General features: G+C 40.6%; 2 protein-coding genes across 2 annotated transcripts; one reads left to right on the top strand and one right to left on the bottom strand.

The window, feature by feature from the left end:
* Nucleotides 1–6,697: 6,697 nt before the first annotated feature.
* On the top strand, nt 6,698–8,253 carry LOC103723953 (protein LYK5). Its single transcript, XM_088724388.2, has one exon. It carries the CDS (start codon nt 6,832–6,834, stop codon nt 8,251–8,253), a length of 1,422 nt encoding a protein of 473 aa, XP_088580514.2. The 5' UTR covers nt 6,698–6,831.
* A 679-nt stretch (nt 8,254–8,932) lies between these two features.
* Nucleotides 8,933–11,083, bottom strand: LOC103723952 (serine/threonine receptor-like kinase NFP). Its single transcript, XM_008815050.4, has one exon. It carries the CDS (start codon nt 11,021–11,023, stop codon nt 9,164–9,166), a length of 1,860 nt encoding a protein of 619 aa, XP_008813272.4. The 5' UTR covers nt 11,024–11,083; the 3' UTR covers nt 8,933–9,163.
* Nucleotides 11,084–13,793: the final 2,710 nt, after the last annotated feature.

Here is a 13,793-nt window from a genome sequence, read left to right as displayed (position 1 = left end):
TGTAACGGCCATGTCAGTGGCAGCTCCATCGTGCTACACGATGACCAACCCCCCAAAAGGACCCCCCAGCCTGGTATATAGGCGGCTGGGGGGAGAAGGGGGGGTAAGCAAGAACTTCCAAAGCATTCTCTTACTTGCTACTATTATCTCTCCTTCTCCTCCAATCTCCTCTGACTTGATCGTCGGAGGGCCCCCACTACCCCAGTGGTGGTGCGAGGCTTGCTTGCAGGTTTCCCGGTGGAAGGTGGAGCGCAATCAACACCAACCAAGGCAACTCAAATGGAACCCCGTTCACACCGCTGTGCCAATCGTTCCCGGTTTGGACCACCAACAACAGTTATCAGTTGCACGTTTCATGGCAACATCGTGCTTGGAAGTGACTTATCATGCCCGCAGCTGTGCTCGCATGTAATCGCTAATCAATCGCATGCCAGTGGGATATCAGCAGACACTGAAGGTCAACATGAATTATGCATGTAGCAGCAAGGTGAAGGGCTTGATTCTTTATAAGTACTTCACATACTTTCTCTATTTAAGCCTTGACTTTCTCATCAAGCAAAGAGTCGAAATCCATTCGAATTTAATCACAAGCACCACGATCGGCTCCTAATGGTCAACCTTAATGAGCATGTATTCAATATCCCCAAGTCCACATGGTCTATAGGCCGGGTCCGCTCTGATACCATTTGTAATAAACCAGAACCTCGCCACAAAAAAACTAGCTGAAAGGTATTATTTGGGTTCTTTGATCCTATATAAGTACCCAAGATCTATCCCGCAAATAACCGATATGAGATTAAACACACGCTCGCATGGGTCCTCACATACTTTTTTTGTTTAAGACCTACCCAGCGAATAACCAATGTGGAACAAAACAAGAGGAAAAAAATGGGCACGTGTCGCGCACGTGCCTGGAGAGAAGAGAACTCTTGATTGGAGTCTTCTTCCTCCTAATCTCACCGAATGGAATTTGGCTCTAGGTTGGATTCTGGTCACAGCTGAGGCTATTTAGAGGCCCTCCCCGGTTCCTCTTCCACTTCACTGGAGAGTTGACCTCAATCAAAGCTCGTCGTCGCCATTTCCCTTGATTGTTCATTCGAGTGCCGATCACCTTCTCATTGTTGCCATAGCCAATCCTCGTCGGAAAACCAGTAAGGATCCTACCACCATCGAGTTACTCTCTCTTCTTCCTTCCGGACTATTTGGAGCTTCGATTTTGGCCGATAATCATCAGAATTTGGCCAAGAAGGGAAACACCCTATTTTTCTCTATTTTCGAAAACCGACCCTGTTTCTTCTTGTTTCCGATTGATTCCTCCGCCGGTGCTTGTGATCAAAGGCTCTCTTCGGTTCCCCACGACGGATTATGGCCATAATCGAGGTCCCGGCCACTAGGATGCTCTGTTCCACCATTTAAGGAGTCGGAACCCCTATTTATTTGATGGGTTTGGTGCTGCCGGCCGCTAGTCGTCGTCGGCCGGCCAACGGCCGGCTGTGGATCCCTTGACCTTAGGCATCACCGCAACCACCGTTTTTTCTTTGAATTCGGCCCATGAGTCATCGGAATGGTCGTGAACAGGATGTCCCCTGTTTCACGTTCTTTTCTTTTGTTTGGCCGGTCATCGCCTGGTGTGGCACGCTACTGACACCGCTGTGGTCGTTGGCCGCTGGGGGTCGCCGACCACAAGCGCCGCCAAGGGTCTTCCTCTATTTCGAGAAGGAGAGGGAAGGAAGGAGAGAGGGCCTCACAGCTCTATTCTTCTTCTTCCCTTATTTTCTCTCTCCTCTCTCTAGTTCTCTCTCTTGCTCTCTTTATCACTCTTTCTCTCTCTTGTTCTCTCTCTACATGTTTTAGTGGACTAGGGGCGGGTATAAGTACTTTGTGAAGTCAGACTGACCTTTAGTGGGGCCAGTGTTGTATGACTGGAGCTTCGAGCCGGTATTGGTCTTGGGTCGGCGTTATGTAGCCATAGAAACATGTCCAGGTCGGCGTTATGCAACCATACGAGGGGTCCCAGATTTTTGGGTTGGCTTCTCTCTCTGCCTTGGTGTTTTCTCTCTCTAGTTGATTCCGAAAAATTTGGGTCGAAGGGACTGGTGGGTAGTCCTAGGTTACTACGTGGTGGTGGACCCTTTAGTGGACCAGTAGAGGGTTCTAAGTTGTCAGATACCTCGGATGATTTTTGATATTGATTTAGTTCTGTATGAGAACAATTTTTGAGGCAATAGGCCATTGAGCAGGGTTCTGCACACCTAGATTCGTAAAGTACAGTGTGGGCAAGTAATTAGTCTGTCTGGATTGTCAGTAAAGAGGTAAGAATCCTTGTACACTTGTCTGTATGATTATAAATATTTTGTACACATACGTATGATATGCTAAAGATCAAGATAAATAAGATGCAAGAATTCTTTTATAATGGTTTCTATATTAAACTATGTTTTGATCATGTATGCTTGTGATTAGTAATATGATGGATGCATATTTGAGTATAACTTACACTTGTCTAATCGGACTAATGGATGTGGTGCTATGGACTAATCATGTTACATTGATTGTCCCGTCACATGCAGAAAATTTGACACTTATCGATTGCCCTGTCACAAGCGGAAAACGTGACCATGGTTAGTCTAAAGCCGGAAATATAAATGTGGATGTGAACTTTATTGAATTAATAAGAACCTAAAATGATCTCGTTATCATTAATTACCTCGTCATAGGCTAAAAATGTGACACTATCGGATGCTCCGTCATAAGCGAAAAATATGACATCGATTGATTGCTCTATCACAGGCAGAAAACATGACCGGAATTTGGCCCAAAGTCAAAAAAATAATTGATCCTGGATCCAAATTGGGTTAAACAGGAATGGAATGAAAAGCTAATTAAAAATACTATTGAAGATTTATGAGATATTATATGATATATCACTCTTGAGTAGTTAGATTTTTGTTGATATTTGATGTACATATGTATAATATTTATTCGAGCATTGTTGATAGTTGATTTGTAATTTTATGATGTGTAACGATTTTTTCTATTTTTAAACTTATATTATTGTGGTGGTGTGGATATGTGGTGATTCTTACTGAGCTGTAAAGCTCACACCACTTCTTTTTTTTTCTTTTAGAGTTGCAAGTTGCTTAGTACTTGGCTATGGTTGGGATCACGGGTGAAAGGATGAATAGATAGACCATCACTAATACTTGTTGGATGATTAAATTTTGTAATTGTACTAGTTTTATATTTGTTATAAATTGAGATTATTATTGTTCGATGATATTGAGATTGTAATAAATTTTCAGGCCTTATATATTTTCTAGAACTTTGCCCTAAGGAGTATGTGGTCGTGTCTCATGGCCAAACCTGGGTGCTAGGTTTAGCGTGTGACAGCTATAGCCACAATGAAACAGAGTCCCTATTCTTTGCAAGCCTATGCAGAATAACGAACATATAACCTGCTAGGCATAAGGCATAATTTTTATATATTATGATAAATAGAAGATTTTCAAAATTAATGTTTTTAGATATTAAGTAATAAATTTTAATTATGATGGATCAAAAAATTTAGTTAATATTAAGTAATATTAAGTATCCACTAATGGTTAAACTCTCATCATTAATACCAATGTTATTAATAGTTGTTCCGTGTAATATAAAGACCCAATTTTTTTCTTCTTCTATTTTAAAATACAATATAAAAATATTATAAATTATAATAAATAGAAAGATTTTATAGTTAAATTTCTGTTGCACGTGAAATAATGAATTTTAATAATTGTTTAGCAAAGACTTCTATTGACATTAATAATAATGGCTTTATACGATGCATGTGGTGCATTTTTTTTCAATCCAAACTATTCTTAAAATACAATATAGTAATATAATATATTATAATAAATAGAAGATTTCAATTCTTCAACTTCTATCAGGAAGAAGAAAAACTAACGAAGTTACGAAGCTAAGGGACGCAAGTCTTAAAACTTTAATAGGAACGCAACAAGAAAGCATATGCATAATTTAGAATTCATGGGTATTACTGCTGGTTGTTTACGAAGCGCTAAGACAATTCTTAGCAGATTCATGGATCTAGTTCTAAACAACTAAAATCTCTATAAGTAGCCTTTGTTTATCCGAAGTCTTATGATGCCCCAAATTCTAATCCCATCCTCAGAAGCTCATCCAAAATTTTGAAGATTCAATTGATACAAACGATGAAATAACTAGATTATATAAGAGCATCGTAAGTGTGGTTTAGAAGCCGCCTATGTCGGAAAAAAAAAATCCATGCTGCTATCAGAAAGTCCTTCTTTGTTTTTCAATTATTAATATAGCAATTGGTCAGAAAAATATAAAAAGATGAGGTCAATGCAAACAATAGTGTACATCAATTATGCTGATTAAGGACCTTATTTGCTCGTCAACCGAGACCTACAGCTTGGTAAAATCCAAATGAGACACCCCTAAAAGAAAAAGCTTTGTGAAGAAGGTGAATTTCAGGACTCGCATACCCTAAACTGGAATAGAAATTTAAGACCAGAAAAAATCATTTACTTCTCCATCACATTTGGCCAAATCTCTGATTCTGCTAGTTGAAGAGTGGTTCTATTAGCATAAAATCACAATGATTCTTCATCTTTTACTGTTACCCCTTTTTACTTGATTGCATTTTTTTCTGAGGTCCTCTGGAGCTGGGTGAAAGCAAGAGATGCATAATATGGACAAGATGTAATCGAGGCGAAATTCCTCTACGAGGCAGATCTGTTTTGCTGATTAAGGACCTGAATTCCCCACATTCCGGACATGCTTAGCAACTCAAATGAATGGCCCAATTCTGAAAGCAAAAGTCTTTGTCGAGAAGATTAATTGCAGAAGAGAAGTGCTGCACTTTCCTGGACTGTAATGAAACACCAAGACTTGGTAAAGCCACCAGAGCAAATAAGAACATGCCCATAGCATTGATGTTGATCAACTTGAAACAGAAGGTTGGCTACATCACGACTCAAATTCAGACCGGTTAAACCGTATCGCCTTTACTTTTGATGAACTGACCTTTGAAAAGAACGGGTTACGATACTTTAGTTTGATAAGAATAGAGAATTAATTTCTGACTTCAACAAAGTATGGCCAGGATAGGTACTTCAAGGAAAATTGCTTGCCAGCCTGAATCATAGCTTATTGAATAATATATTTTCCAAACATAGTTTAAGAATACTGGCTTCAGGCGGAAGGCTAACTGCCCTGCTGACTTTTATTAGCACAATCTCCTTTTAGAACTTAAATTGTGCAACTTGTCCTAGTTTTGGTCTTCCAAGACGATCATGCTTTATTTCTAATTGCCCTTTGTTTTCTATCTGCTTAAGGGCATTTTTGTTTTATGTTCATTCACATTCAGCATAATACAGGGATCCCTTTTTTCTTGTTTCGTTTTTAGGATATGGATTAAAGTAAAAGAATAAAAAAGATATAACAAGTAGTCAGCCAGTATCATTCGAACAAATAGTGGTTATTTTTGTGAGAACATGTGCGGATGTGTGTTTAGTCCCACATCGATTATTTGCCGAAATTTTTTTGGATATTTATGCAGAATTAAGAAACCGAAATAATACCTTCTACCTAGTCATTTTGGGTGAGGTCATGAGTTATTATAAATAGTATCAGAGCAAACTTGGCCCATAGCTTATATGGATTAGAAAACACAGCAGCATAGGTTCATAGAGGTTAACCACGAGCTGATCGTGGTGGTTTAATGAGATTTGAATGGATTTAAATTCTTAGCTTGATGAGAATGTCGGGTATTTTGGGTCTTTATTAAAACTTCAAACCATGACGATGCTTCTTCTTTTAGCATCGTTTCCATCCTCAATAAAGGATACATGTTTTCTTTTCCCTCAAAACAGAAAAAAGGAGGTAGTTTTCTGAAAGCCCATCAAGCAACAGTGCCTTCTCCTCAAAAAAGTGGGAAAAAGAAAAGGGAAAAACACAATTGCTTCAATCCTCACAACAATAATGCCCTCACCAAAACATCACTACAGCATCATTAAGAGGTCTGCTGACCCAGTGGAAGGATGATAAAGTGGACAGGGTCAACAGACAGAAGTCTCTCTGCATTTTTTTAGAAAAGATGATATCTTTTCGTACAAGGGACCAACTTTCTTTAATCAATGATTACGTTAAATCAAGAAGGGAAGACCAGACCTATTAAGCAATCAACTGCCTCATCATTTTTTTAGTGAAATTTTAAGTCTCATACGCCCTTCTGAGTTCCTGCAGCTCTGTTTCTTTTGTAGATACCTCCCACTATTCTCAACACCATAGTTCTTACAGATTTCGGTACCCATCCTTATCCTAATCATTCATGCATTCCTGCATGAGAAGAAAGATAAACATCACCGTTTAACAGATTCAGCTGAGTTTCTTTGTCTTTCTTCTCCTGTGCACCTCAAACCTCAGAGCCCAGCAAGGCTACTCAGGCAACGAGGTACTTGACTGCGACAACCAAGGCGGAACAGCTCCATCTCCTTCTTATCTCTACACCTGCAATGGCCAGAACCTGTCCTGCCAAGCATTTATGATCTTTAAGTCTCAGGCCAACTATAGTTCGGTATCTTCCATATCTCGTCTGCTCTCCACAGACTCTACGGAGCTTGCAAGGCTAAACAATGTCTCAGTATCTGACTCATTCCCAACCAACAAGGAAGCGATCGTCCCCGTGAATTGTTCTTGTTCAGGTCGGTACTACCAGGCAATGCATCTTACGTTGTGGGCGACGTCGATACGTATTACTCATTAGCAACTGGAGTGTACCAGGGTCTAAGTTCTTGCAGTGCCCTCATGGGTGAGAATCCTTATGATGCCAATGATTTGTTTGCTGGTCTAGATCTGCTGGTTCCTCTCCGATGTGCCTGCCCGTCGAGAAATCAGACTGCGGATGGTATAAAGTATCTATTAACCTTCCCAGTCAGTGAAGGTGATGATTTTTCGGATCTTAGCGATAGATTCAATGCCAGTTACCATGACACTGCTTCTGCAAATGGGTTCTCTGAACAAGGGTACCCCACTATTTTCCCGTCCTCCACAATTCTGATCCCTTTACCACAAGAACCTTTGAGCTCCCAAACCATAATTCACCACCCAATCGAAAGCTCCCCATCACCGTTCCAGCCTCTCCATCCATTTATCAAGAACAACATCAAAAGATCGTATTCTAAGCTTCACTTCAGCATCGGCATTGCGGTTCCTTCTCTTCTAGTCCTATGTGCTCTCGTTACAGTCGCTTTCTGGTACGATAAGAAGAGGATGACGAGAGCTGATGGAAAGAAGAAATCTATTTTACCAAAAGATGTCCTTAAAGCCATAACAGATGTGAATCATGAGCTGAAGGTGTTTTCATTTGAGGAACTCAATGCGGCAACCCAAGATTTCAGCTGTGCGTGCAGAATAGAGGGGTCCGTTTATCGGGGAGTCGTTCGTGGGAAGATGGTGGCTGTCAAGGAGGCGACAAGAGATGTATCCGAGGAAGTTAACCTGCTGCATAAACTCAACCATTTCAACCTTACCAGCCTCTGGGGCATCTGTATGGGCCAAGAACACTGCTATCTTGTTTATGAGCATATGGAAAACGGATCTTTGAAGGACTGGCTCCTTGATAGGAGCCGCTCGGAGCTTTTGAGTTGGAATCATAGGGTTCAGATCGCTCTGGATATAGCCAATGGGCTTGACTATCTTCACAACTTTGCAGAACCCCGTTATGTGCACATGGATATCAAGAACAGCAACGTTCTTCTCGATAGCAATTTGAGAGCTAAGATCGCAAACTTTTCTATGGCAAGATCCTCGGAAGGCAGAAATAATGGGTTTGCCATAACGAGAACTGTCGAAGGGTCGCTGGGTTACATGGCACCAGAGTATCTGGAAGGCGGATTAGCGACACCTAAGATTGATGTACACGCTTTTGGGGTGGTGATGTTAGAGCTTATCACAGGAAAGGATGCTGTAATTAAGCATGAAGGAAGAGAGATGCTGTTATCCTCTGTGATGATTTCCATTGTGGAAGGAAGGAATGCACAGATCGAGCTCAGCAACTTTCTGGACTCCACCATGAGAGGCGGATGCCGAGCAGGTCTTGCATTGGCAATGGCAAAGCTAAGTGTGGCCTGTTTGAGACAAGATCCAGGCAGCAGACCTAGCATGGGTGAAGTTGTGTCGATACTTTCGAGAGTACAAATGGAATCAAAGAAATCCGGAGTGGCATGATTTCAGTAAAATCTAGCAGAAGCTAACTTGTAGTCGAGTGTTTCCCCACTTTTCTTCTATTGAGAGCGGAAACAATGAGGGAAATCTCACCCTTGTACTCGAGACTGTAAATGCAAACAATACTGTGCGCCGGCGAGCGCGGGCTTGTTAAAAAATGAAATCAAAACCTGTACTTGTGTTAACTAAGGTATTTAATTGGTACATGAGGCTTTGCTGTAACCAGATCTGTTACTATTCCTTTCTTCTGTACATGTTCAGAAATTAAAGAACTAGAGTTTCATTCCATTCTTCTGTACATGCTCACGCGGTAATGAAGTTGCACAATCACAAACCTTCACATTTCTCAAAAGTTAAGAGCACATTTATGTTGGTTATTTGTTTTTTGCTGGATGGCAAAGCTGAAGAATATAGAAGGTAAAAACAAGAATAATACAGTCTGCATGGATGACAATCTGAATTTGCTATGAAAGACTTTCAGAAATTGGAAAAGCTATTGAAAACTGTTGGCTATTCGATCTATAATGAGGAGCAGCAGCCATTACAACAAGAAGCCAGAATGAACAATGTAAACTGCGCTGCTTTCATATCTGTGATGATACTGATAATTCTACATAAAATATCTGAAGAATTATGAAAGCTGAACAGTACTCCAACTATCTTACAACGAGTCAATTTTAAAAAAAAACCAAGGGAAAAAAAACTTCAAATGATTCCATCACAACATGACATCTTTGTTAGCCATCTAATCTACAATGCTGTAGCCTGTTTACAAGGTAGAAAAAGAGGAGCTAAACAAAAAATGATCCAGTGAAAACAACCTGCAGGTACGGTGTCATCCGAGACTTTGCCCTCTATCAGAAGGAATTAATTTGATGAACTACCAATTTATCCGCATTCCTCATTCACAGAATCAACGAGCAAAAACTGAGTTTGTTATCTGAATGTTCTCCTCAGAATTGGGCATCCAGACCTTTTCAAATGAATCAGTACATGACTGAGCTATAACCGAAAGGTTGAAAACAATCTCAGCCATTCTCGGCCTTTCAGAAGAATTCTCTGCAGTGCATGCTCTCGCCACCTCTGCCAGGCTAATAGCACCATCCATAGGATAAAATCCTTCCAAGTTTGGATCTATCCATTTCCTCATCCTCTCCTTCCTCTTGTTTTCATCCTCTAATACCATTCTTATCTCCTTCCACAACATGCCTATCTCACCACCTTCTCTGGCTTCCATAGCTTTCTTTCCTGAAAGTAGCTCCAACAGGACCACTCCAAAAGCGAACACATCACTTGTAAGTGTCATACCAACTGTTGCTGGTTTAGCCATGGAAAAGTTCGAAATCTTGGCCTTAAAGTGGGCATTTAGAAGTATGTTGCTGGTCCGAATGTCCCTGTGTACGATGCTCGGTCTTGTGTGCTCGTGCATGTACTGAAGGCCATTAGCCACATCCAGTGCTATATTCAGCCTCTGTCTCCATGAGAGAAAACTAGCAGAATTTGATGAGGAAGACTTGGAATGCAACCAGTTGTCCAATGATCCATTCTCAGCGAATTCAAAGACCAAGAAAAAATCACCATCAGCATCAGTATAAGAAATTCCTGCCAACTTAATTAGATTTGCATGACTTACTATTTGCAAGATATTCAGCTCCTCTTTGACATCACCAGCTTTCGCCTGCTTGACAGCGAACACCCGCCCGTTTAGGGTGGCTCTGTAAACCGAAACGCCAATCCTGTACACCTCGTCCAGATTCATGGTAGCTTCCAGGATAGCTTTATTCTCGAACATGGCCATCTTGTCTATAAACTGGGAGATCTCGGCCAAGAGCTTATCACCTTTGGTCATGGGACTAGCAGGCTGATCGTTGCACGGTTTCTTGGACCCAGGAAGATCGACAGCTTCCAAACTGGATCCTTTACGAATGATTGTTTCCTTGGGTCGGCACTTAAAGTAAGCCAAGACCAACAAAGAACACAGAACCAAGGCTAAAACAGCCCCCACGGTGCTCGACGCTATAATGATGGTTCTATTAGATTTTGGTTTGTGGTGTGCAGCAGTGGTGGTGGTATAAAGTGGCGGGGGAAGACGTGGCATTTCTGAGACTGGAACCAGTATGGGACGAGCTGCTGCAGCACTGAAATCTCTATAGTTATTTTCAGTTGCTATGGCGTCAGTCGAAGAGTTCATCATCTCACTCAATTTAGATATTTCATCTCCTGCTTGCCATACGTAAGTTATAAGGAAATTGATACCTTGATCCATCTGGGTATTTGTAGGACACTTACAGTACAATGGAATGATCACCTCTTGGCCAGGTTTCAATTTGGAAGGCTTCAGCGTTGGATTCAAGTCCATGATGACGTCGTAATCAGTGAGGTTTTCGAAATTGTAGATCGAAACTAAGTAGAAAGTGTCGCCTTCCTTGATCTGGTATGTAGTGTTAGCGCAGGATTGGTTTCCAGTGCAACTGCACGATATCGGGACGAGCAAGAGCTGGTCTGGAAGAAAAGCACCTTCTTCAGATGACAGATTGTTGGCTCTCGTTATGGATAAGGGACTGACTCCGAAGAGGTCAGAAATGTCTCCAGGCTCCAAGTATTCTGGTGACTGGGTTCGATACACGACGAAAGTTTTGCAGGAGCTGGACGAGTTCGCAGAGCATGAGAAGAGTGTGGTGTTGGTATCGATGGTTTGAGGAGCAACGAGGGAGGTGTGGAACAAAAGGAAGATGAAGGGGAGAGCTTGAAAGGAGAGAAGGGATGGTTCCATTTTGGTTGGGTCGCCTTTGTTTGTGAGGTCCAATTGAACTGCAGAGAAGCTTCTGTTTCAATTTGGTGCAAAGGTGAGATTAGCTTGGTTAATGTGGCGCTGTCAAAGGCATTTTTTAAATCTGAATTCCTATAAGAGATTATTGTCCTGCCCATGGTTAATTTATTCTCTTTATTCTCTTTTCCTTTTAGCAGATTCCATTGGCTTTGGCTTGGATTTAGCGCAGCATGTTGCGTGAATATCTATATATATATATAAAAAAAAAGCAATAACAGGTGGGTTGCCTGAACCGTGTCTTCCTTTTATGAGTAGAAATTTGCGTAGCATGCCCCTCATCTTTGAATCTGTTGTACAATCTCTTGGGCGCAGTTGGGCTAATCTTTCATTAAAAAATAAATTCTATATCATATTATCATATTTGGCATGAAAAATGGATGAAAGATATAGTAAAATAAATGGTAGGTCCAAAGATGATACAAAATAGGAGAATAATATTTATTTTTTCATGCTGGATTACCAAATGGCGATAACCTGAAAAATATCATTTCTTGATGAAAATACCCTCATGCATATTACATTAAGTACATCGATATAATTAATATTAACTATATTAATATATATTATATTAATAAATTGGTTGATAATATTTATAGACAATAATATATTTAATATATTAGTATATTTATTAATTAATATTAATTATTAATCAATATTTGACAAATATTTATTAATTATCAACAAATCTAACATGGGATTTATTAAGAATTAATATTTATTTATATACCTAAAGCATATAAAAATTTATTTATAATAAAAAAATATATTTTTAATATATATAAAATTTAAAAATATTTATTAACTCATGTAAATATATTTTAATATTCAAAATTATTGAAAATTGGAAATATAGTCATACAAGATAACCTTCAACCAAATATAATAATTTTTATGCCATTTTTTGAGTAATTTTTTCACCAACTAGTAAAATTTATTTTTCTCTACAATCATCCTCTCAGATAAATAATTTTTAGAAATTATCAGATTATTCAGTAATCTGACATACTCCAATCAAACGAACCCTCAAAGTGTAAATTACACACCAAAAGATATCCAAGGAAAATCTCTCTCTCTCTTCTTCTTTTTTTTTTAGTAAAAACGGCATTCATATAGCTCTAACGTGAGTACATCCAGCCCATATCAAAAGAAAGTAAAAAGTACAAGATAGGAGGTATGTCTCTGACAGATGTCCATATGATCTCTCCGGAGTGCCAAGCAACAAATGAGGCAACCCAATCTGTTGCACTGTTCACTTTCCAAAATACATGTAATGTCTGAAAGTCGCTCAGCTCTTGAGCCAATCTACAGGTATTATAGATAAGAGAATGACCATCACCATATCTGTCTACTCCCCGAACCCAGTCGATCACCACAGAGGAGTCCCCCTCAAGGTATATACGCTCAGCACCAAGTACCCGCCTCGCATAAAATATCTCCTCTCAAGCTGCCCGCAGCTCCGCCCCAACTGCAGTAAGTCCAGGCATGCGGCGGCCACCAGCTGCTATTATTCTACCGAGATGATCTCTGATCACAAAGCCAACACCTCCAGACACCTCGTCCACCAACATACTACCATCGAAGTTCACTTTGAGATGACTAAAGGGTGGGGACACCAAGAAACAAGGGCAAACCTAGGCGCTGTGATAGCAGAAAGAGTACCCTAGATGTCCTTGGCCATCCCAGAAGAGAACATAGCGGTAGCTGTAGTGATCTCCCTTGCATGAAGCATAGTTCTATCCACCACCATCCTCGGGGGTAACCTTCTGCCCTCAAACAGGCCAGCATTCCTGTCCAACCAAATATAATAAGCCAAATATGCCCAAAGGATCCTCGCCTCAACAGTACTAGGCCTCCGCATGAAAACTCTCAGCCGATGAATCAAATCTTGTGCTGACTCGATCGAGTGAGGCAACTGGTCGGGTGATCTACTCCAAATCTCCTGACTTTAGGATACTGCAGAAGAACATGATCAATAGTCTTCTCGGTATCCGTGCACACCTCGTAACATTGAGTGGTCCTCACCCCTCACCATGCTAACAAGCTCCTGGTTGGTAAGCAACCCCATGCCACCTTTCAGATGAAGAGTGCCACACGCGGACGAATCCGCATCCTCCAAATCCGTCCTCCCTCTATCTGCTGAACTGGTTCTCTGCTCATCATCATATGAATATCCCTGGCTCGCACCTACAATCGCCCTGTCGGCACTCAGAATAGTCTGTCTGGCCTCTCCCGGGCAAGAACTGGTAGGGCTAGGACCATCAAGAGTTGGTGAGGGTAGGGCCAAAGTCTCTTTCAAGAGTTGGTGAGGACATATATTGAGCCGGGCAGTGCAATGGGGGAATAAAGAAGTGCCTAGAGGGCATTTCTCTATGTGGACAGATTAAGATGCATTCATATAGTTAAGAAGATGATGCTGCACTTTGATTAACATATTTCCCAACTGCCTTGAACATATATAGATTCACATTTTAGTAAGAATACTTAATAAACAATGCATCCTTATATGTCCAAGGCGATTGGGACATATGCTAATCTCTGTGCAGCATCACCTTCTTAATTTTATTATGCGTATACGTTTAGATTTAGATTGTTATTTATGTTTTGCTAACTTCTCGGTGTTTGACTAGGTTTGCTGGTGTGCCAAGGAAACTGCAATAATAGTCCAGGGAGAAGAAAACAGAAGCGTTAGTTTGCGAGAAAGAGTCTAGGCCAT

This window comes from Phoenix dactylifera, chromosome 7 (genome assembly GCF_051530095.1).
Source record: "Phoenix dactylifera cultivar Ajwa chromosome 7, Ajwa_hap1_PhDact_Kaust_v1.1, whole genome shotgun sequence".
NCBI lineage: Eukaryota > Viridiplantae > Streptophyta > Magnoliopsida > Arecales > Arecaceae > Phoenix > Phoenix dactylifera.
Note: the sequence above shows the minus strand (reverse complement) of the source record. Positions and strands in the feature narration are given on the sequence as shown.